The sequence below is a fragment of the Panicum virgatum genome, chromosome 1K (assembly GCF_016808335.1).
Source record: "Panicum virgatum strain AP13 chromosome 1K, P.virgatum_v5, whole genome shotgun sequence".
Taxonomy (NCBI): Eukaryota; Viridiplantae; Streptophyta; class Magnoliopsida; order Poales; family Poaceae; genus Panicum; species Panicum virgatum.
Genome location: NC_053136.1, coordinates 49256771 through 49277452, shown reverse-complemented (window position 1 = coordinate 49277452; position 20682 = coordinate 49256771). Strand labels below are relative to the sequence as shown.

The 20682-nt window shown below is 50.8% G+C and overlaps 2 protein-coding genes across 2 annotated transcripts; one reads left to right on the top strand and one right to left on the bottom strand.

Moving 5' to 3' along the window:
- Positions 1-3946: 3946 nt before the first annotated feature.
- Positions 3947-5306, top strand: LOC120657594 (ubiquitin-conjugating enzyme E2 28-like). The gene is made up of 2 exons (XM_039935953.1): positions 3947-4488; positions 4646-5306. The coding sequence occupies exons 1-2, from the start codon at positions 4204-4206 to the stop codon at positions 5012-5014; spliced, it is 654 nt and encodes a 217-aa protein (XP_039791887.1). The 5' UTR covers positions 3947-4203; the 3' UTR covers positions 5015-5306.
- A 9542-nt stretch (positions 5307-14848) lies between these two features.
- LOC120640083 (aspartyl protease family protein At5g10770-like) lies at positions 14849-19097 on the bottom strand. Its single transcript, XM_039915974.1, has 2 exons — positions 18866-19097; positions 14849-16681 (listed from the first exon to the last, which is right to left on the bottom strand). Exons 1-2 carry the CDS (start codon positions 18966-18968, stop codon positions 15372-15374), a joined length of 1413 nt encoding a protein of 470 aa, XP_039771908.1. The 5' UTR covers positions 18969-19097; the 3' UTR covers positions 14849-15371.
- Between the last annotated feature and the right edge of the window lie 1585 nt (positions 19098-20682).

The window sequence follows — 20682 nt, the reverse complement described above, 5'->3', positions numbered from 1 at the left end:
AATGCGTCGGCGACGGGGCCGCTCAAGGACGCCGCCGCACATGGCCAGCGGCTGCTCGCAGTCGCGTGGCGTGAGCAGCTCTCGGTCCCTGCCGAGGAGAGGCCGACGGCGGTGAGAGCCGTCGCCGTCGGACGCCACGGTCACCACGCTGCCTATTCCTTTGCCTGCCGCCTCCTTGAAATCATACTGGCAGTGATTGCGAGCCGATAATGCTCGCCACGCTGCAGCGCGTCGTCGCCGTGGACAGAACGCCGCGCGGCCCGTCGCGAGAGGAAGACGAAGAGGACCTTCGTTGCCTGCAGTTATACGCGTCGATCTCGGTCGATCAATCGTGATCAGACGGCTGCGAGAGGCCTTGGGGTGGACGGTATTTCATTTACCGTCCACCCCCTGGACGGTAAATTGAATCCTGTCCCCGCCGGTTCGGGACGGCCGGCGCCATGGACGACATCCTGGCCTCCACCGCCAGTTCTCTTGGGCCCTAGATGGTACGAGGACGTGTTCCGGACAGCAGGCGGCGCAATTTCGCTGCTTCCTCGATGAGAGGGGAACGAGGACGCCGTCGCGGTTCGGCGCCGGCACTAGCACCGACCGCGAGCCGCGAGCTGTGGCCTGGGCGGGCATGGCAGCAATCTCCATTGTGATAGCCGAAGGCTGGGCGCCAGGACGGCGGGAACATGATGCAGCCCGGCCCCGGCGACGTTGCTCGAGCTCGGAGCGGGGAGCCGATGCAGAGGGAGAGCATGCTGGTCCTTCGCCATGAGCAGCTCGACCGCGCGCACTCTGGTTTGGGCAGAGCGTCCATGGGCCCGGGCAAGGAGACGCCCTGGCCGGCCGGCGGCGTCGATACTATTTGGCTTCTCCTTGGACGTAGTAGCCTAGTGGGGCTCGTGAAGAGAACGATGCGGCGGCCGCAGATCTGGATGCCCGCCGCGACGAACGCGATTGAACGCCTCCCCGTCCCCGCTGCCCAAGCACCACTGGGTTGCGATGTCTTATTGTTGGGAGACGGTGCAAGCACCACTGGTTGCTCGCCGAGGACGCCGCCCACCATATCTCTGTGTGTGTGTGCGCGCGCGCGCCAGCGAGATGGCGTAGTAGTTAGTCTTCGACCATCTTCACCGGCGAGCGCGGTGGCGCGGCCCGACGAGGTGCCGCCTGCTCATCCAGGTGGACAGGCACGGGCAAGCCCACGATCAGTCTCCACGCCCGTCGCTTCCTTCTGGTAGCTGCCAGCTTCCGGAGACGGACTCCGTCTTTGTCGTTGATCCTGGGTGGCCTTTCTGGGGGCGCCGCGCGCTAGCTCTTGGGGCCCGTCGCGAGAGGAAGACGAAGAGGCCGTTCGCTGCCTGCAGTTATCCGCGCCGATCTCGGCCGCACGACTGCGATCGGACGGCTGTGAGAGGCCTAGGGGTGGACGATATTTCATTTACCGTCCACCCCCGGGACGCTAAATTGAATCCCGTCCTCCCCTAGTTCGGGCCGACCGGCTTCATCGATGGCAGCCACGCCGTCGTGGCCTCCGCCGCCTGCTCTCCTGGGCCATAGACGGTGCGAGGCCGTGTTCCGGAGCGCCAGAGAGGAGGCGGCGCCATCGGCCTGCTTTGTCGCGGACAGGAGGGCGCTGTCGCGGCACTGCGGTTCGGCGCGCCACGCCGCCGGCATGGGCACCGACCGTGAGCTGCGGAGCTACTCGCCCAGATGGATGCGTTCAACGGCTAAGTTGGCGGAAAACGTGCTCGCGCGTCGTCGTAGGGACGAATTTCCTCGGCGGCGCTGCTGGGGTTGGACGGCTGCCGGCACTGGACCGAAGGCTGGACTGGTGAAGTTGTCGCTACCCGACATGCGGCAGAAGCGGGTCGTGTTGCAGGCATACGCAGCGGTGATGAGCCTGGAGTTCATGGGGAGGCCGGCGGCACCTCGTCGGACCGAGGTCACCGCGGTGTGTGGTCCGATCCGAGGCCGGCGCGGCACAGGGCGCCAGGGCGTGGACCCGGAGCTCCGCCTCCACGCCGGTCGCCTCCTGCTACCCGGAGAAGGGGGACGAGAACTGGGAGGATTACTGCGACGCCGTATGGCCGCTCACAACGCGAAGATAGAGAAGGAAGGGAGGCTCCGCTCTGCTTCTTCGTCGTCGGAGCGCCGCCACAAGGTCTCCGCGCCGCGACGTGAGAAGGGACGGAGCCTCCTGTCAGTGGAGGACAGTGTAGCGTTTCCGTTTCTTCAGGGCCGCCGGCCCGTCGCGTTGCCATCTACCGTCAAGGTCGTAGCGTTTCCTTTGATTAATTAGCACAAGATGAACAATTCTCTCTAAGGTATTTAGACGCATGATCTATAGCGTACGCGATTGAAATTGAGAACGACGAGACGATGCTGCTTCATAATTCTGTCTCGTATTAGCTCCAAATGCTTCGAGGAAATCGTGGAGATTGTAGCCTAATTCAGTATATCAGTTGTGCTTACTTCTGATTGGTATATATGAGTTGTTGTCATGATAGACCACTATCACTCCTCCCGTTATCTTGTCATATTTGGATGGTGAGACTTGTGAAGCTGGCCTTTTCCATGTTTATGTTAGGCCAGCAATATTGGTCATCGTTTTCATGTTAAAAATGTACATATGCTACCTTTTATGTAAGTTAGTGGTCAGTTATACATTACATGGCCTGTTATTTACATTATATGATTCGAAAAAGATGTGAGGTTTAAGTGCTACTACTGGTCCACTGCCTACCAAATTGAGCTCCTTTTGGCAGTTTGGTTTGTCAAAGTCAATTTTGACTCTTGCGTTGGCACACGGCACAAATTCTTCAGTTGACATGGTCTGAGCGCAGAGGGGCAGCGGAAGCATTGAATTAGCAAGCTAACACTCATAAGCATTTCACCGAACATCTTATGTGCATATATCAAACAGCCTTACGGTATCAATTCTTCAAACATGGTGCTGTCAAAACATCACAAGTTGAAATATACTTGCAGAAATTAGCTCACCAACACATCAATCCTCACTATCAATATATCAAAAACTCATGTATGCATCATCTGCTAATCTTATCCATACACCATGAACTTGGACAAAATGACACCAATAGTATGCAAGATAGGAACAAACCAACAAGTATGACAAGATAAACACCGAATTAAAAGTAGAAATAATGATTTATGTGGAAACCCTTTACAAGAAAAATCACGAACGACAACAAGCAAGCAATCCACTATGAAGATGGGAATACAAGAGGTGGGAGTCAAAAACCTCCGATTTCACTCTCTAATGGATGGATTTTGTATATCAAAGCCTCACCCCGTCAGATCTGCTCTCTCTCCCCCGCAACCCCAAAAGGGGAAGAAAGAGCAACCATATAAAGGTAAGTTTTCAGAATAGCCCTCGGAGCTCCAGAATATTACAAACAGCCCCAATTTCAGTATACAAACATGTGTAAACCTTATTTTGCATAGCAAATGAGCTAATGGACTTCCAAATTGGTGAAATTAGGAGCTGCACATCACACATAGGTTATTTTTGTGATAGTTTATTAGGTTGGAATTTTTGTTTTGTTTATGAGTGTGTATGAGATCATGCTGTGCATGCTTAGTTAGATCTTAGATGCAATTCCTCATGTATAAACTATTCCTCACTTTTCTGAATTGTACTATGTAGCTTTAGCTAATCTGGAGGTTGTTACATTCTGTCACGAGCCACAACCATCTTGATCAGTGGGAGCATTATTTCTAGGATTGAATATTTCTCTCGATCATATCAAATAGGACCCTATGATTTAAATGTTATTTCGGTGCTTCGGAGTTCAAATCCATCTACATTTCTTTATTCGGTACGCATGCCTCTTCCATTCCATCCCATAGTGGGGGTATCAGTTATCACGTATGGTAATTGGTATACCTCACGTTACTACTTGTCGATAAATCATAAATGGAGGCTCCTCGGCCAGTCACGGGATCACGGCATGCCACGCCAGTGCGAGCTAGCAAGATCTCACAAGCCATCTCAATCCATTCCTAAATCCTAATCCTCCATCTATATAATGCCTACTCCAACAGTCCAATCCATCTAGAGTTGTGTTCGTTCTTACTGATCTCTGTTAGTAGAGGTAACTACCTTCCATCGAATCATCTCCACTCTCCTGGTTCCTGATCTCGCAGCATCAGCGCTCACCAGCTCTGCAGCTAGAGGCAGAGGCGGCCACCATGGTTCCCGGCGGCGGGGCTCTCCATCTCCGGCGCGCGGCCACCGGCGCGCGGCCAGACAAGTCTCGCCCCTGGACGACGCGGCTCGAGAGGGAGCTCGAGGGGCTCTGGGCCGACCCGCCGGAGTGGTGCGTCCCCGGCGCCGACGCGACGGGCCGCCTCCGCTGGCAGGTCGTCGTCGTCGGCCCCGAGGGAAGCCCCTACGACGGCGGAGTCTTCACCGTCCGCGTCGAGTTCCCCCGCGACTACCCCTTCAAGGCTCCCAAGGTCACGTTCGCGACCAAGGTGAGCACGCGCGGCGCCCTGATCGCCTGGCTCGTTGTAGTTTGATTTTGATCCCCTCTCTGTCTGAATTGTGATCGCCGAATTCTCTTCGTTTTCTTGGGCTGACGCGCGCATCCATGTCGTCCTTTCGCTGCTCTGCACTGGCGATTTCATTCAGGTGTACCACCCGAACGTCGATCCGAGGACCGGGCTGGTTTGCCTCGACTTCCTGACCGACAAGAACTGGTGGACGCCTGTGTGGACGGTGGACAAGATCCTGCTGGTCGTGGTCTCGCTTCTGCACGAGCCTGTCATGGACGGCGGCGCCATCAACCGGGAAGCGGCGTACCTCTACAAGAGGAAAAGGCTCGTGTACGAGGAGATCGCTCGGGCGACGACCTGGCAGCACGCGTCGGCGTCGGCAGCGCCACGGGATGAGCCATCGTCTTCGTCAGAGAAGGAGCGCCGCCCGTCGTCGTCCCGGGGCGTTTCCCAGCTGTGGCACTGTCTCATGAGGAGGGTGGCGTCTCTTCGGACTTCAGGATAGGAGGCAGGGCAGCTGCAGGTTGCCGGCCTCTTGCCTGCTGAGTGCTGATAGAATTTCTGCGATGCTAGATGCTGGAGCTGGACACATAGGTGATGAGCGTTTCATCTTCAGGCCATTCTATGCTTGCTACTAGCTTATCATTCGTAGCTCATCAACTAGTGTCCGATCAATTATGGAGAGATTTGCGCGTTCTTCGGATGGTTTAGAAATTAGAAAATGATTGTATGAATGATGACAGTAGACATCGATGAGCTTGTGGTCGCTTAATCAGTCTCCCGTGGTGTTCCGAATCGTATCCCACTTTTCTTATTTAGGTGCTTTACTTTGGCGAGGAGGATCTGTTGGGACTCGCAAGAAAACAATGGACTGTGATGCATTGTGCCGCAGAAACCTGTGGATCGGGACGCAGTTATCTTCGAAGGCGACGTGCTTGACCTGTTTTCCAGCTTTGAAAGGGTGGGAAGGTCCAAATAATGAAACAAGTCGGAGATGCCCATCGCTATAGGTCAACCTTTTTTAGAGTTCTAAATATAGGTCGAGCTGTTTTAGAGTTCCAACTATAGGTCAACCTTGTGTACTAAAGCTTCTCAAGTTTCTACTTTAGCAGTCTCTGTTTAGGGAAAAAGGATGAAGCTAGCAGACCGGTTGCTTACAGCTGGAAGGGCAGTTTGCGGTGAGTACTGAGTAGGCGTGGTGACTTCCTGACAAGGACTCCTATAACCTAACTTAGGAAAAGATACGGAAAAGGCAGGCGCAAAACGCGAAAGCAAGAACTAGTATATCCCATAGTTCAGAGACTGCCTCATGCGTGAGGCAAACTTTTTTTGAACGATTAATGCGTGAGGCAAACTATGGTTGGGACTTGGAAGCAGGGGCGCTGCTACAGGACTCCTGGTATTGGCGGGGAGCAGGGGCACAGCTGAAAATGGACTGTATGGGCCTGATTAGCGCCACGAGTGCACCTCTAGCAAATTCGGCCTACAATTCACCCAACTAATGAAAAAAAAGAAAACCCCGGTCCCTCCGAATCCGGAGCCCACCACCATCCACGAACACCATTAGGCCCGATCGCCCGACCAAAGTCCCCCAGCCCATTGCCCCCACCACCAACAACGTCCGTTGGGTCGGGTCTCCGCGCCGGCTGCTGGCTGCTGGTGCGCACGCCTTTTTTCTCCGGCGGCCTGCACGGCTGCAGCGACCGTTGCTGGTTTTCGGCACAAATCGGCAACCGTACATCAGGATAGACACAGTATTGGCAAGCACCCCGTACCCAAAGCCGTAGCCAACTACGGGACGAACGAATCCGCGCGGTCCCAGACTGCGAGGAGGACCACTTTCCGGCGAGCTGCCCTGTCAACCCAGGCACAGAGCACACCGCGCGCGCTCAGCTGGGCGGGCGGCCTTCAATGCGACTCCTTTCGGCACAGCTCCGCCGATTCGATTGCCCCGCCGGGTCCGACGCTGGGGTGGGGATCGGGGAAGAAACTGGCCGCCGTGTCGCGGTTCGTGCGTGCGCGGGACCAGCGGACGCCGACGGAGTACCGAACCTGCCGGCGCCGACGAGACTCGCAGCGTACTCCGTATAGTACCGTCACCCCCAGAAAATATCATGACCTCATGATGAGCCGGCGCGCCGGCGACGTCGCGCGCACCTCCCCGCGCGGTCGCTAGCGCAGCACAGGCGTTGTGCTGGCGGGAGGAGCGGCGCGCCGGCCGGGCCCCGCGGCGCCGAAACGGCCGGCACGCGCGGCAGCCGCGCGCCCATCCGTTCGTTCTGCGTCCGTCCGACCCCGTCGTCTCCCCAGTGACAATGGGGGCCACCGCGCCCACCAGGAGCGCAGCACCGTCCAGATGCGCGCACGCAGTGCTACTGTGCAAGCTGAATCGCCGTGTACGCAGACGGCTCATCGGCCACCGTTGGCAGGGCTAGGAGGCCTCGCCCGTCTGCTGGAACGGCTGTGCGGTCAGGCCCGTGCGCTTGCAGCACGAACATCATCTGAGAATCGTCGAGGTGTCCAAAGGGAGGGGCGGCGTTCAGTGTCGTCGGCAAAAGGTTTCTACGTGTGCCGTCTCGGCTGTGCAAGTGCAAGTCTGTCGTGCTCTGATCGGATCTCTAAAGGCAACCGATTGATGAACATGCTTCGACGTAAAAGGATGTCGCGGCGGACATCTTTCCGGTGCATAACGAAAAAGGCACTGGCAAAAGCCTACGCGGCGGCACCGCTTTTCTGTGCTACAATTATTTATTGGAGACCGAAACATTCGAACAACTAAAGCTTCTCTCTTTATTCATTAGCCCTGTTTGGATACTCTAACTAAGTTAGAGGTTAGAGTTAGTATCTAACTCATGAGTATCTATGAACTAACTCTAACTAAAGAGGTGTTTGGATAGAAGGGTTAGATTAATAATAAATATACCTTTCCAATTATTTGGCCTCTTTCTAGCAAGAGAGAGGAGAAAAGGTGGGCCCCACCTAATCTAACCCCAATAAGCACCCCTTGGAGGGGATAGTTTTTTTAGGTGGGTTAGATGCATCTAACCAACTATAATCTTCATGTTTGGATATTTCAGGGTACGATGAGCTCTAAAAAACCAACTCTAACTCCTATTGTATAGTTGTACTACTAAACTGTACTACAACTTTGCTAACCACTTGTTCGGCCCATGCATGTCCAATCATACTCTCGTTATTGATCTTACACCAATCTCAATGCACGGTATCGTCATAAGCTACCAACACGGCCATATCATCAGCATGACAGTGGAATGAAACCATACCCTTAATGCATATGTTCGTTGCACAGTTTCATAGATAAGTTGACTTATTAAATTGTTGATTGGTGTTATGATCAAATGGATCATGTGACCGGTAGAAGTTGATGAATGTGTGTAGATGAAGCTCAAATCCTCTAATTGGAGTTTCATTCTGGGTTCAAGGCTCTTGGTAACGGTGTATACCAAGTTTCATCATCATGAAACTCTATTTTTCTCTTTCCTCATAAATTGTTTGCCATGTCATAACTCTTGTCTATTAAGCATGTCATTTAGTGAGAATTAAACTCCTATGACACTTGCATAGTAATATTTCCAAGGTAATGAATGTTAGATATCTAGGCAATTTTCGGTATATTTTAATTCCAAATATTAATATCAATTTCATGATATAGATGAGTGATAATGTGTGTACAAGATATGTGCATGTGTTCATGTTATTCTCACTAATAAGCATGAATAAAGAATTAAACCAGAGTAGGTTTAGTAAGTACCCCAAGGCGGGACCAGTGCCGGAGGCACCGGTTGCGCCGTTACCAGCTGGAATAGACATGCTATTCGACTGGTCTTGCTCGAAGTAGCCGAACTATGTCGATGCAGGAAGATGTTCGCAGTGCAGTCACACGAACGGTTACGCCGGGAAGTAGACGAAGTAGTCGTTCGCACGAGCGGTTACGCCGGGAAGTAGACGAAGGAGTCGTTCAGGGAGCGAGCAGTCGCGTCAAGACGCTCCCCAAAAACCTAATTGCCCGCGTCCCGTGCAGGACCTTCAGCGAGCAGAGGTTCCGGAGGCCCTGCTCTCGCTAGACCTGGCGCGCAGTGCTAGCGGTGGGGAAGGTAGAAAGCAGCTGAGGGAGAAGGGAGAGGTCTCCTGAAGAGGAGTACCTGGATGAGTGCTTGAGATGAGTGAGGATGAGAGGAGAGGGTGTTGGTTTATATAGGCACGATATGCCTCAGGTTCAACGAACCTGGACATCATGAATGGCTTTGATGAGCGGCAGTTAATGTGCTTCAGGTTCAACGAACCTGGACGTCGTAAAGAGCCTTCAATGTCCGGTCATTAGTAACGACATTAACCCTCTGTTTTAATACTCTTTACTGCAAAACATCCTTCTCATCTCAGCACATCACGTCGCACCGCACCGGCACCGGCACCTGCACGTCACGTCCGGCCGCACACGCGCATGCGCCGGCCGCACCGCGCCGCGCCGCGCCTCGCCTCGCCTCGGCCTCGGCCACGGCCCCGGCCCGGCCCGGCGAGGCGAGCGAGCGCGCGCGCGCGTGTGGTTCACCGTCCTCCTCTTACCGGCTTCACAAGTGGTGTACACGAAGTCCACCTTTTAAGTCGGTTGAGATCCTCCTCAATTCCCGGTACGGAATTAAGCATTGATTCCCTAGCATTAATAGTGGGCTTTAAATTCTTTTAATGCTTTAGAAGTAATGGGCCAAGCCCCTTACTCCAACAATCCCCACCAAGAAATTCAAGCCACACTAGAAATACCCTCATTCCCTCATTGATATACCAGTATTCGACAGAGACTGTTAAGTTGAACTTCCATCTAGGACAAAGGCTACACTTATTCACAACTGTGCAATGGACTATGCATTGAATTGCCCGTTTTGTGCAAACAAGTTTGACCAGAGCCCTACACTGGTACTAGGCTGCAAAAGCATCCCCGCGGTTTGGAGCTTATAAGTCATACTCCAGGCCCTTCATGAGTTTCTAGAAAATACCCAATTCTCATAGACCATGACCAGTGGTCAAACTCATATAGGTGTGTTCCTTTCAGATGTTCTGTAGGACAACATCTTTGTTTCAAGAAAACAACTCATTTGTTTAAAAGAAACCACCTGGCACACATTAAAGTATAGACCAACCTGCCATACAGATTAGAAGAGAAATGCACCTTATACACGGAATGAGCCCTTTTCACAAAGGTTCTCTTCTCACAGTCAGACTTTAGTTTGTTTCACCATCCTAATTCACGGGATCTCCGATCACATAGGACAGGTTTCCACTATAGAATGACTCACGTGGGTCTCAATCCCAATTCCATAGATGCATTGTCTATCACATTTCGTGAAAGACCCTTTGTAAACTGATCTGCCAGATTTTTAGCCGTCTGAACATAGTCCAGGGCTATAACTCCGGAATTTCTCAATTTTCTGATAGATTTCAACCGCCTTTTCACATGTCTAGATGACTTCATGTTATTCTTTGAACTATTCACCTTGACAATTACCGTTTGATTGTCACAGTTCATTAGGATTGCCGGTAACGGTTTTTCAACTATCGGCAAGTCCATAAGGAGCTCACGAAGCCACTCAGCCTCAACAGTGGCGGTATCTAATGCTGTGAGTTCTACTTCCATAGTTGACCTCATTAAGATGGTCTGCTTGCAAGACTTTCAGGAAACAGCTCCACCACCAAGTGTAAACACATATCCACTTGTGGCCTTTATCTCATCAACATCAGAAATCCAATTTGAATCACTATACCCTTCTAGTACCCTTGGGTACCCGGTGTAGTGAATTCCATAGTTCATTGTCCCCTTCAGATAGCGCATTACTCTTTCAAGAGCCTTCCAATGATCATCTCCCGGGTTTGAAACAAACCGGCTCAGTTTGCTTACAGCAAACGAGATGTCAGGTCTTGTAGCGCTCGCTAAATACATTAATGAACCAATGATCTGAGAATATCTCAGCTGATCTCGCATTATCCTTTTGTTCTTTCTAAGAATTAAACTGGCATCATATGGTGTTGAGACAGGTTTATAGGCGCTATAACCAAAGCGACTTAACACCTTCTCCACATAGTGAGACTGTGTAAGAATCACCCCATCATTGATCTCTTTTACCAGTTTTATATTAAGGATAACATCAGCTTCTCCCAGATCCTTCATCTCAAAATTTTGAGATAAAAACTCTTTGACTTCCTTAATCACATTAAGCCTAGTGCCAAAGATCAGTATGTCATCCACATACAAGCACAAAATCACTCCTTCAGCCCCACCATAGCGATAGTACACACATCTGTCAGCTTCGTTCACAACAAAGCCGGCAGAGGTCAAAGTTCTATCAAACTTTTCATGCCACTGCTTAGGCGCTTGCTTGAGACCATATAAAGATTTTAACAACTTACAAACCATTCCTTCTTGACCCTTTGATACAAACCCATCCGGCTGATCCATATAGATCTCCTCTTCTAACTCTCCATTGAGGAAAGCCGTCTTAACGTCCATCTGATGAACGAGAAGACCATAAGAGGCTGCCAGGGAAAATAACACTCGAATTGTGGTCAATCGGGCAACTGGTGAATAAGTGTCAAAGAAATCTTCTCCTTCTTTTTGGGTATAACCCTTGGCCACAAGTCTAGCCTTGTACTTTTCAATAGTACCATCTGGCCTAAGCTTTTTCTTGAACACCCACTTGCATCCAACCGGTTTACATCCATAAGGACGTTCAACGACCTCCCAGGTTCCATTAGACATAATAGAATCCATCTCACTCCTTACTGCTTCCTTCCAATAGTTAGCATCAGGAGATGAATATGCCTCTTCAATGGTTCTGGGTGTATCATCTATGAGGTATACAATGAAATCATCACCAAAAGACTTTACAGTCATTTGTCTCTTGCTCTTTCTCGGAGCATCATTGTTATTCTCCTCAGGATTTTCTACAAGTGTATGTTCATTGTGTTCTATCGGCTCAGCAGAGCCATCATCCTCGATGAACTCTTGCCTAGATGAACTTGTTTCATCTCTCATGGGAAAAATGTTTTCAAAAAATGTAGCATCTCTGGACTCCATTATAGTACCAACAAGCATGTCAGGTACTCCAGATTTCACTATTAAAAATCTATATCCAACGCTGTGAATAGCATAACCTAGAAAGATACAATTCACAGTTTTAGGTCCAAGCTTACGTTTCTTGGTTATTGGCACACTCATTTTTGCCAAACAACCCCATGTACGTAAGTATGACAGTGTTGGTCTTTTCTTCTCCCATTCCTCGAATGGAGTTATCGCTTTATTCTTTGTAGGAACACGGTTTAGGACATGACATGCAGTCAATATAGCCTCACCCCACCATTTCTTGGAAAGTCCCGCTGTATCTAACATGGCGTTAACCAAATCCGTTAGAGTGCGGTTCTTTCTTTCGGCAACCCCATTTGACTGAGGTGAATAGGGAGGCGTCCTTTCATGAATAATACCATGAATAAAATAAATAAATTTGAGAAATACTCGCCACCACGATCTGACCTAACTCTTTTGATCTTTCTCTCAAGTTGGTTTTCTACTTCAGCTTTATAGATTTTAAAGTAGTGTAAAGCTTCATCTTTTGACTTCAACAAATAGATGTAACAAAATCTAGTACTATCATCAATCAAAGTCATGAAATATTTTTTACCACCTTTTGTCAACACTCCATTCATTTCGCACAAATCGGAATGAATTAATTCTAAGGGTACCAAGCTCCTTGCCTCCGCGGTCTTATGAGGCTTACGAGTTTGTTTTGATTCAACACATACATGACACTTAGAATTTTTGACAAAAGTGAATTTTGGAATTAATCTCAAATTAGCTAAGCGCATCATACAACCAAAATTAACGTGACAAAGCCTCGAATGCCAAACATTTGTTTCATCAACGTTAATAACATTGTATGCAATTTTATTACAAACATCTGACAAAGAAAGACGGAACAAGCCTCCGCTTTCATAACCTTTTCCAACAAAAGTACCAAACTTAGACAAGATACATTTATTGGACTCAAAGACTAATTTGAAACCATCTCTACACAGTAGAGAGCCGCTGACTAAATTCTTCTTGATGGTGGGGACATGCTGCACGTTCTTCAGCTGCATGGTCTTCCCCGAAGTAAACTTCAGATTTACCGTACCAATACCAAGAACACGCGCATGTGATCCGTTCCCCATCAGCAAGGAGGAAGTCCCGCCGGTCTGGTAAGAAGAGAACAAAGAAGCATCAGCACAAACATGAATATTAGCACCAGTGTTAACCCACCACTAGGGTGAACCAAAGACTGAAAGAACAGTAGGTAATAAATTACCGTACCCCGAAGTTCCTCCAGGCTCGCTAATAACCATGTTGGCGGAGTCGTTGCCTTTGCGGTTCGGACACTTTGCAGCAAAATGATCCATACTAGCGCACACATAGCAAGCTCCCGTCTTCTTCTTCTTCTTAAAAGTGGTTGTCTTCTTAGTCTTTGGTTGGTTCTGCGGTGGCTTTTTCTTGTTCTTGTGGGAGTTGTTCTTCTGAACAAGATTGGCACTTGAAGCACCAACAACTCCTTTCCCACGTATGTCCTTTGCTCTCGCATTCTCCTTAACATCAAGAGTCCCTATGAGTCCATCTATTGTGAACTCCTGTCTCTTGTGTTTTAGAGAAGTAGCAAAGTCCCTCCAAGAAGGTGGCAGCTTAGAGATTATACCTCCGGCCACAAACTTATTGGGTAACACACATGGGGACTCTTTGCTGCAATTTTTGAGATCTTTTGCCAGAGTATGTATTTCTTGAGCCTGTTCCACTACAGAACGGTTTTCGACCATCCTGTACTCAAGGAACTGCTCCATGATATACAACTCACTCCCGGCGTCAGATACTCCATATTGAGCCTCAAGAGCATCCCACAATGCTTTGCCAGTTGGCAGCCGGATATAAGAATCCACCAGGTTATCACCGAGAACACTAATGATCAAGCCTCGAAAGAGAATATCAGCCTCATCGAACGCACTCCCTTCCTCTGGAGAGAATTGTTCAGGCTTACCCTCTTTCACATGGATCACTCTCGATAGTGTTAACCACAGTATAAGCCGCTCTTGCCAACGTTTGTAATTTGAACCATCAAAAGGTGGTGGTTTGATTGATGCAGCAAAGCTAGATACCGAAAGCCTATTAACACAATTAGGTTTTTGGATTGTTAGATATCTAGGCAATTTTCGGTATATTTTAATTCCAAATATTAATATCAATTTCATGATATAGATGAGTGATAATATGTGTACAAGATATGTGCATGTGTTCATGTTATTCTCACTAATAAGCATGAACAAAGAATTAAACCAGAGTAGGTTTAGTAAGTACCCCAAGGCGGGACCAGTGCCGGAGGCACCGGTTGCGCCGTTACCAGCTGGAATAGACATGCTATTCGACTGGTCTTGCTCGAAGTAGCCGAACTATGTCGATGCAGGAAGATGTTCGCAGTGCAGTCCCACGAACGGTTACGCCGGGAAGTAGACGAAGTAGTCGTTCGCACGAGCGGTTACGCCGGGAAGTAGACGAAGGAGTCGTTCAGGGAGCGAGCACTCGCGTCAAGACGCTCCCCAAAAACTTAATTGCCCGCATCCCGTGCAGGACCTTCAGCGAGCAGAGGTTCCGGAGGCCCTACTCTCGCTAGACCTGGCGCGCAGTGCTAGCGGTGGGGAAGGCAGAAAGCAGCTGAGGGAGAAGGGAGAGGTCTCCTGAAGAGGAGTACCTGGATGAGTGCTTGAGATGAGTGAGGATGAGAGGAGAGGGTGCTGGTTTATATAGGCACGATATGCCTCAGGTTCAACGAACCTGGACATCATGAATGGCTTTGATGAGCGGCAGTTAATGTGCCTCAGGTTCAACGAACCTGGACGTCGTAAAGAGCCTTCAATGTCCGGTCATTAGTGACGACATTAACCCTCTGTTTTAATACTCTTTACTGCAAAACATCCTTCTCATCTCAGCACATCACGTCGCACCGCACCGGCACCTGCACGTCACGTCCGGCCGCGCACGCGCACGCGCATGCGCCGGCCGGCCCCGGCCCCGGCCCCGGCCCAGCGAGGCGAGCGAGCGGGCGCGCGCGTGTGGTTCACCGTCCTCCTCTTACCGGCTTCACAAGTGGTGTACACGAAGTCCACCTTTTAAGTCGGTTGAGATCCTCCTCAATTTCCGGTACGGAATTAAGCATTGATTCCCTAGCATTAATAGTGGGCTTTAAATTCTTTTAATGCTTTAGAAGTAATGGGCCAAGCCCATTACTCCAACAATGAAGTCAGAGACAAGATATTTTCAATTCGTTAATGCAGTAAATAAATCAAATTTCACATAAGTTTAAAATACATACAAATCATATCTTCCTGTTACAACATTTTCCATTGTGTACAAGGGAGGAATCCTTGGAAGTTTGTAAGGAGTAACTCAGAAATATACATAGTCCTTAAATTTAACTACACAAAGTAAACTTTTTTGACCAGTAGTACTTGCCAAAGAATCACATGAGAGTGGCTACATGCTATCTGTTGGCTATGTGAATTTTAATCTCCTTTAATTTTGGAGGATTTCTATGTGGTTTCACTTTTCACAGATCTGGCTGGCCTGGACAACATAATAAATAGCCTGCTACTCCAATTTTCCCAATGTTTTTTGTGTGTTTCATTTATGTAAAGACGATGTGTACACCAATCAGCTAGGTGCTTGAGCAACACTTCTTTAATTTATCAGCTGCTTTCCTGTACCTTTCCTTGTCGAAATGATGAGCTACCAAGTCGATCGGTCCGTGGGCACGCGTGCATACCGAATAGCTTCCTTCTCAGCTGCATCCGCCGGCGGCGAAGCCGATCTTGTTGCTCTTGACGTCGTAGACGACGCTGAACGTCTGCTGCTGCGTGTTCCCGATGATGGCGGCGCTCCGGGCGGGCGCGAAGGCCAGGCACGTCGTGGCGCTGTCCACGTCCACGAGCAGGTTCCGCGCGGCCAGCTTGAGCACCGCGCCGCCGGCGAAGGCCATGCTGACCGCCGGCGCGCGCACCTGCGAGGCCTGGCCCTGGAAGCACGTGTCGAGGATGGAGAAGGCCGGCGCGCTCGGCGTCCCCTTCATGGCCGCCGCCACGGCCTTGCTGAGCGCCGAGTACACCCCCGTGGGCAGGCGCGTGATCACCGTGCCGGAGTCGATGATCGTCGGCAGGCTCGAGTAGGCCGACTTCGACACGGAGAGCGGCCTGCCCGCGACGGTGATCCCGGTCATCTTGATGAAGTAGAGCGAGTCGTCCAGCGAGCTCGACGCCATGGGCGTGTACGCGTACTGCCCCGGGTTGTAGGAGCCGATGGACAGGTACCCGGACGACGACGACGACGTCGGCAGGCAGTAGGAGAAGGAGTAGCCCAGGCTGGGCGCGAGCTGGTACAGCAGCGACAGCTTGTTGCGCGCCAGGCCTATGAGCCCCGCCGAGCGGCCGAAGAGCCCCTCGTTGTCCTGCCCGCACCCGTAGTAGAAGTTGGGCATGCTGCCGGAGCCCAAGGTCACGGTGTCCTTGCTCAGGTACCCGACGGAGAAGGAGCTGTCGCCGTAGCTGGCCTGGTAGACGCAGACGTTGGATCTGGAGCAGGCGGCGGGGTTGAGCGTGGCGGAGGTGAGGTCGCTGCACTGCGGCGCCGAGCAGGAGACGGAGGCGTAGGAGCTGGACGCCTTGGGGTTGAACACGGGGCCGGCCTGGCGGTGGCACGACACCACGCAGGGGGAGCACTGCAGCCACGTGAGCGAGGAGCCCGTGTCCACGACCATGACGTACGACTTGGCAGGCGTGCCGAGGCCCATGCGGGTGACGTAGTTGCCCACGCCCACCGACGTGCCCGGGCCCAGCGGCACGGACGCGAGGGACTCGTCGAGCGCCGGGGACGACGACTCGTCGAGCGCCAGGGACGACGACTCGTCAAGCGCGGTGGGCCGCGAGGACGGCGTCTTGGCGAGGCGCGCGGCGAGCGAGGCGATGCGCGCGTCGTCGTGGGTGAGCACCGCGGAGAAGGGGAGGTCGGCGGGCAGCGGCGCCGGCGAGCAGGGGCTCCGCGGGTGGTGCAGCGTGAGGTGGAGGCCGGAGCCGTTTAGGTGAGGGAAGTCTGCAGCTGCAAGTAGTAATTTTTATTATTATTTTCACCTCCGTCATCAGTCCGTGCAAAATTACTGCGACTATGACAAAAAATTGTAACGTTTCTTTTTCTTTTTGGGTGCCGCATGGACGCCAAGAAGAAAAGAAAGGCAGCATTATCGGCGCCACGACATATCGAACACGTACGCCATGCACTAAGCCTACCGCACCAGTTGCTGTCGTACAGTTTTTTATAGTAGTGCTATGATTAGGCAGTGATGCACAGCGCATGGACGTCTTACCGAACGCTGCAACGTGTCCGATACAGATTGAAGGGGAATGCAATCGTATAGTACACATTGCCATGCTATTTTTAAAAAAACAAATAGATTTGCACTAGTGTTACGGCGAACTTGGACTAGTAGTAGTGTACTAGTGTTTTAGTTTGTCTTAGAACATGCAGAGCAGTCAGTCAGGTTTGGAACGAACTGCTGGCCAGGCTAACTCTCATTCCCAAGGAGTTCAGGATCACATGATGGAACAAACACATGCAAGAATCTTCTTTTTTTTTTAAAAAAGTAAAGAATCCTTTTATTTTACAGGTTGGGATGGCTTTGCTGGCGGCGATCACATGACGTGATACAGACATACAGGGTATATGCACCATGCACGTACACCTACAGCTTGGTGATCACCCTATCACGAGAATGGGCGGCCTAGAGCGTAGAGAATGTACCCATCAACTGGTTGTAATCGTATTAATTCCGTCCAAGACGTGATAGAGCCGGCAGGAGTAGCTGGCACAGAAGAAGCTATCATGGGCATGAAGTTGCGAACAGTACGGCGCCTACTTCATGACTAAAAAGACGCATCAAACTTGTCCTAATATATCCCCACACATGTATATGTATATATATATATATATATATATATATATATATATATATATATATATATATATATATATATATTACATATACAAGTATTAGCTTGGGGACGAATTGGGCAATCACGTGTAAGCTCGATTCACAGAACACATATTAGCTCTAGCTAGCCACCTGCTAAGAATAAGTCAAGTTGTTGGTATGTACTCATGGCCACTGAAGGTTTAATTCCCACCTTGTTTAAATCAGCGTGTGATTTTATTTCACTAGCTAATATGCAACACGAGAAAAAAAGGGAGCGGATGCGTTTAGTTGGTAGTAAACATGGTATTAATGAGGTGTCGCCGCCGGGGCCGGGCAGGCATGGTTTTCAATGCCGATCGCGACGGGGATCAGATGCCCGGCCCCGGCGGCGACGCCCCTGCCGATTCGCGGGTGTGTGAGATAGATACGGTGGTGGTTGGCGGTGGGGATTGGGGGCCCTGGGGGGAGAGCGGTTGATTGGTTTCACGGGGGGAGAGAAGTACACGCCTCAACTGAGCCTGAACTTTTGCCAAGATTTCACCTTGTCGGAATTAAGTAAAGAATGGCAAATTGCCAAAAGGTGCTTGCGGTGGCTGCGTGGCTGTGAGCGTGTCGGCAGACGCAAACAACGAACGGTGTCAACAAATCGGCGTACGGCGCGTCGTCTCCTCCACTGTTTAGAGTCAAAATCAGAGAATAAACCCGACCCCAGCCAGAGGGCAGAGGCTATCAGCAGCAGGACAAAGGGTGACCACCAATTGGCCGTCAGAAAGTACACGCACCTAGATGGACGCTTTTCGAGCTGGCGGCCATGGAACTATGGAAAGTACTCGTAATCTACGGCGTACGGATCGTATGTGCGGTGTGCCTAACATACTATTCTACTGTTGCCAACACTATTTTTTCCTGCGAGTGCTGAGAAGATTCGATCTGGATTGCGAGTCCTTTGGCTACCGCCCTAACTGTCAACTTTCGTTCAGTCATTACCACTTTATATATGCCTGTCGTGGACAAGGCAACAGATTCAGCATCCGTGCTTGAAAAGGAAAACTGTGTTTTTTACAAGAAAAAAGATGAGCTAGAAGCCTAGAACCACGATTTCCCCCCCTCGAAGTTTCAGGTTCTGCGTAGCGATTGTAATAATTCTAGTGCCGGAGATGATTTTTTTGCTTTGAAAGAGAGAAAATAAATCAGGTCTGTCTAAGGTCAGTAAAGCTTTCACAAGCCCGATCGATCAGTGACATGCAGAAACCTATCAGAGCTGACTGATGGCAAGCGAAACATGAAAAGTTAACGGAGGGCAGGAGCAGTACCCTTGACTTGAGACGAGCACGCATCGGTGATGTCCCTTACTGGAGTGGCCACTGCAAGGAGCAGCGAGAGGGCAACAAGTCGAAGCAACGACGCCATCTCCATCTTCTTATCTGAAAAACAGCTTCCTCTCCTCCTTGCGGGGGTGTCTGGCTGTGGCCTGTGACTCAGCTCTATAGCACTACTGAGCACGGCCACCTCGCGGCCTTTTTATAGGAATCCCGACGGAGCGCCCTTCCTGCTTGGGAATCCCAGCGCCAGCGGTAGCTTTCACTCCCGGCGGTTGAAACGACCCGTTGGTTTTAATCCACTACGGCCAACCACCTGATCACTACCGTACCACTGACTGTTTCTTTTTCTTTGGGGGGGGGGGGGGGGGGGGGGGGTTCTGATAAGGCTCTACAGGGGGTTTGATCAGGCATCAGTCCCCTTCCAAAATTCTATTTGTTTTTTTTCCTGCACGAAAGCTTCTGATACGAGTACTTGTACTGGAGCTGTTGCTCTCCGATGTACGCAGAGAGATGGAGATGGTAAGGTAATCAAGCACACTGAGGCAGCTGCTTTTCTGCAACCCGAAGCCAAGGTAGGTGCACAATTATGGAGCCGGCTTCTGCTAACCAGGCCCAATTAAGCAGGCGGTTAAGCGCACCTGTCAATCTAAACAGAACTCCCGTCAGCTATAAATGGCTGGCGACATCAGTCGTACTAGCTTTGACACATGGTGGACCGATCGGGGTGGTTACCAAAATGGCAGATGATATGCACTAGTTCTTGGTGGTGGATCGGTGGATGCTGTTTTAGAACCCATGATTTGTCCTCGCTTAATTTCATCAGCAGAAATCCTACCACATACGTGCGGGTGGGAAGAACTGAAAAGAAAATGAATAGTGGCTTGAGCCAGAGCCAGCAGCTACATGTAGGTTTTGGCACTGGTGACTAACCACGTGTGTAGATAGCCACTTGGTTCAGGGCTGCGGTTACTAAACCTAGTGCAGCCTCCCTCTCGCTTCAGGACGATCAGAGGAAAAGGAGAAAGTGACCTGCTATCATCTCATCCCATCATATTATCATGTTCCTGCAGCACTAATAATCGAGCCTGAAGCTTCAGTCATCGTAGAAGGAGATGATAGAGAGAATCTAGCTAGGCGGCATCTGCATCTGATTAGCCGGCGGTGGAATCTTTCTCCTCGGAAGCTTCAGCCTGACGCCTCTGATGGGGCATCACCACCACCAGCAGCAGCACCGGAACACGGTGCTGCCTGGAAACGATAGGGGGATGATCCGAAGCAGCATGCAGGCAGGCACGCACCAACCGGCGACACGAGCAACAGCAACGGAGGCGTCCATCTCACCAACCACGTGAGCTGTTCTCTTGTTCCGCCGCGCGCGGCCTCACCGATCCATCGGCAGCAGCAGCAGCTCGATCGGCGCCTAAAATTCGTGCCCGCCCGTCAAAGGCGAAGAAGAAAATGGTGCGCGCTCGTACGTGGCGTCGGGCGCGGGGCGGAGTTAGGTATGCGTACATGGTGCGGCGAGGGCTTTATGGGTTCAGGCAACCTGCATTTGATTATCTAATACGCTGCTCCTTTTGGGAAAGCAGGAATCTGAAATTCTGAATGCTCCCCGGCTGGTACGGGCGAATGGGCGATGAGCTGCTCCATTCGGCCGCGGATGACGACGTCGTCCTGAGTTCGATGAGGTGGGTGGTAGTGCTAAGATGTTTCGGCATGGCACAAATGGAGAACGGTGGTGTCTACGAAGAAATCTAAGAGATGAACCCATGAAATCATCATATCTCCAAATCCAAGTAGTCTTCTTC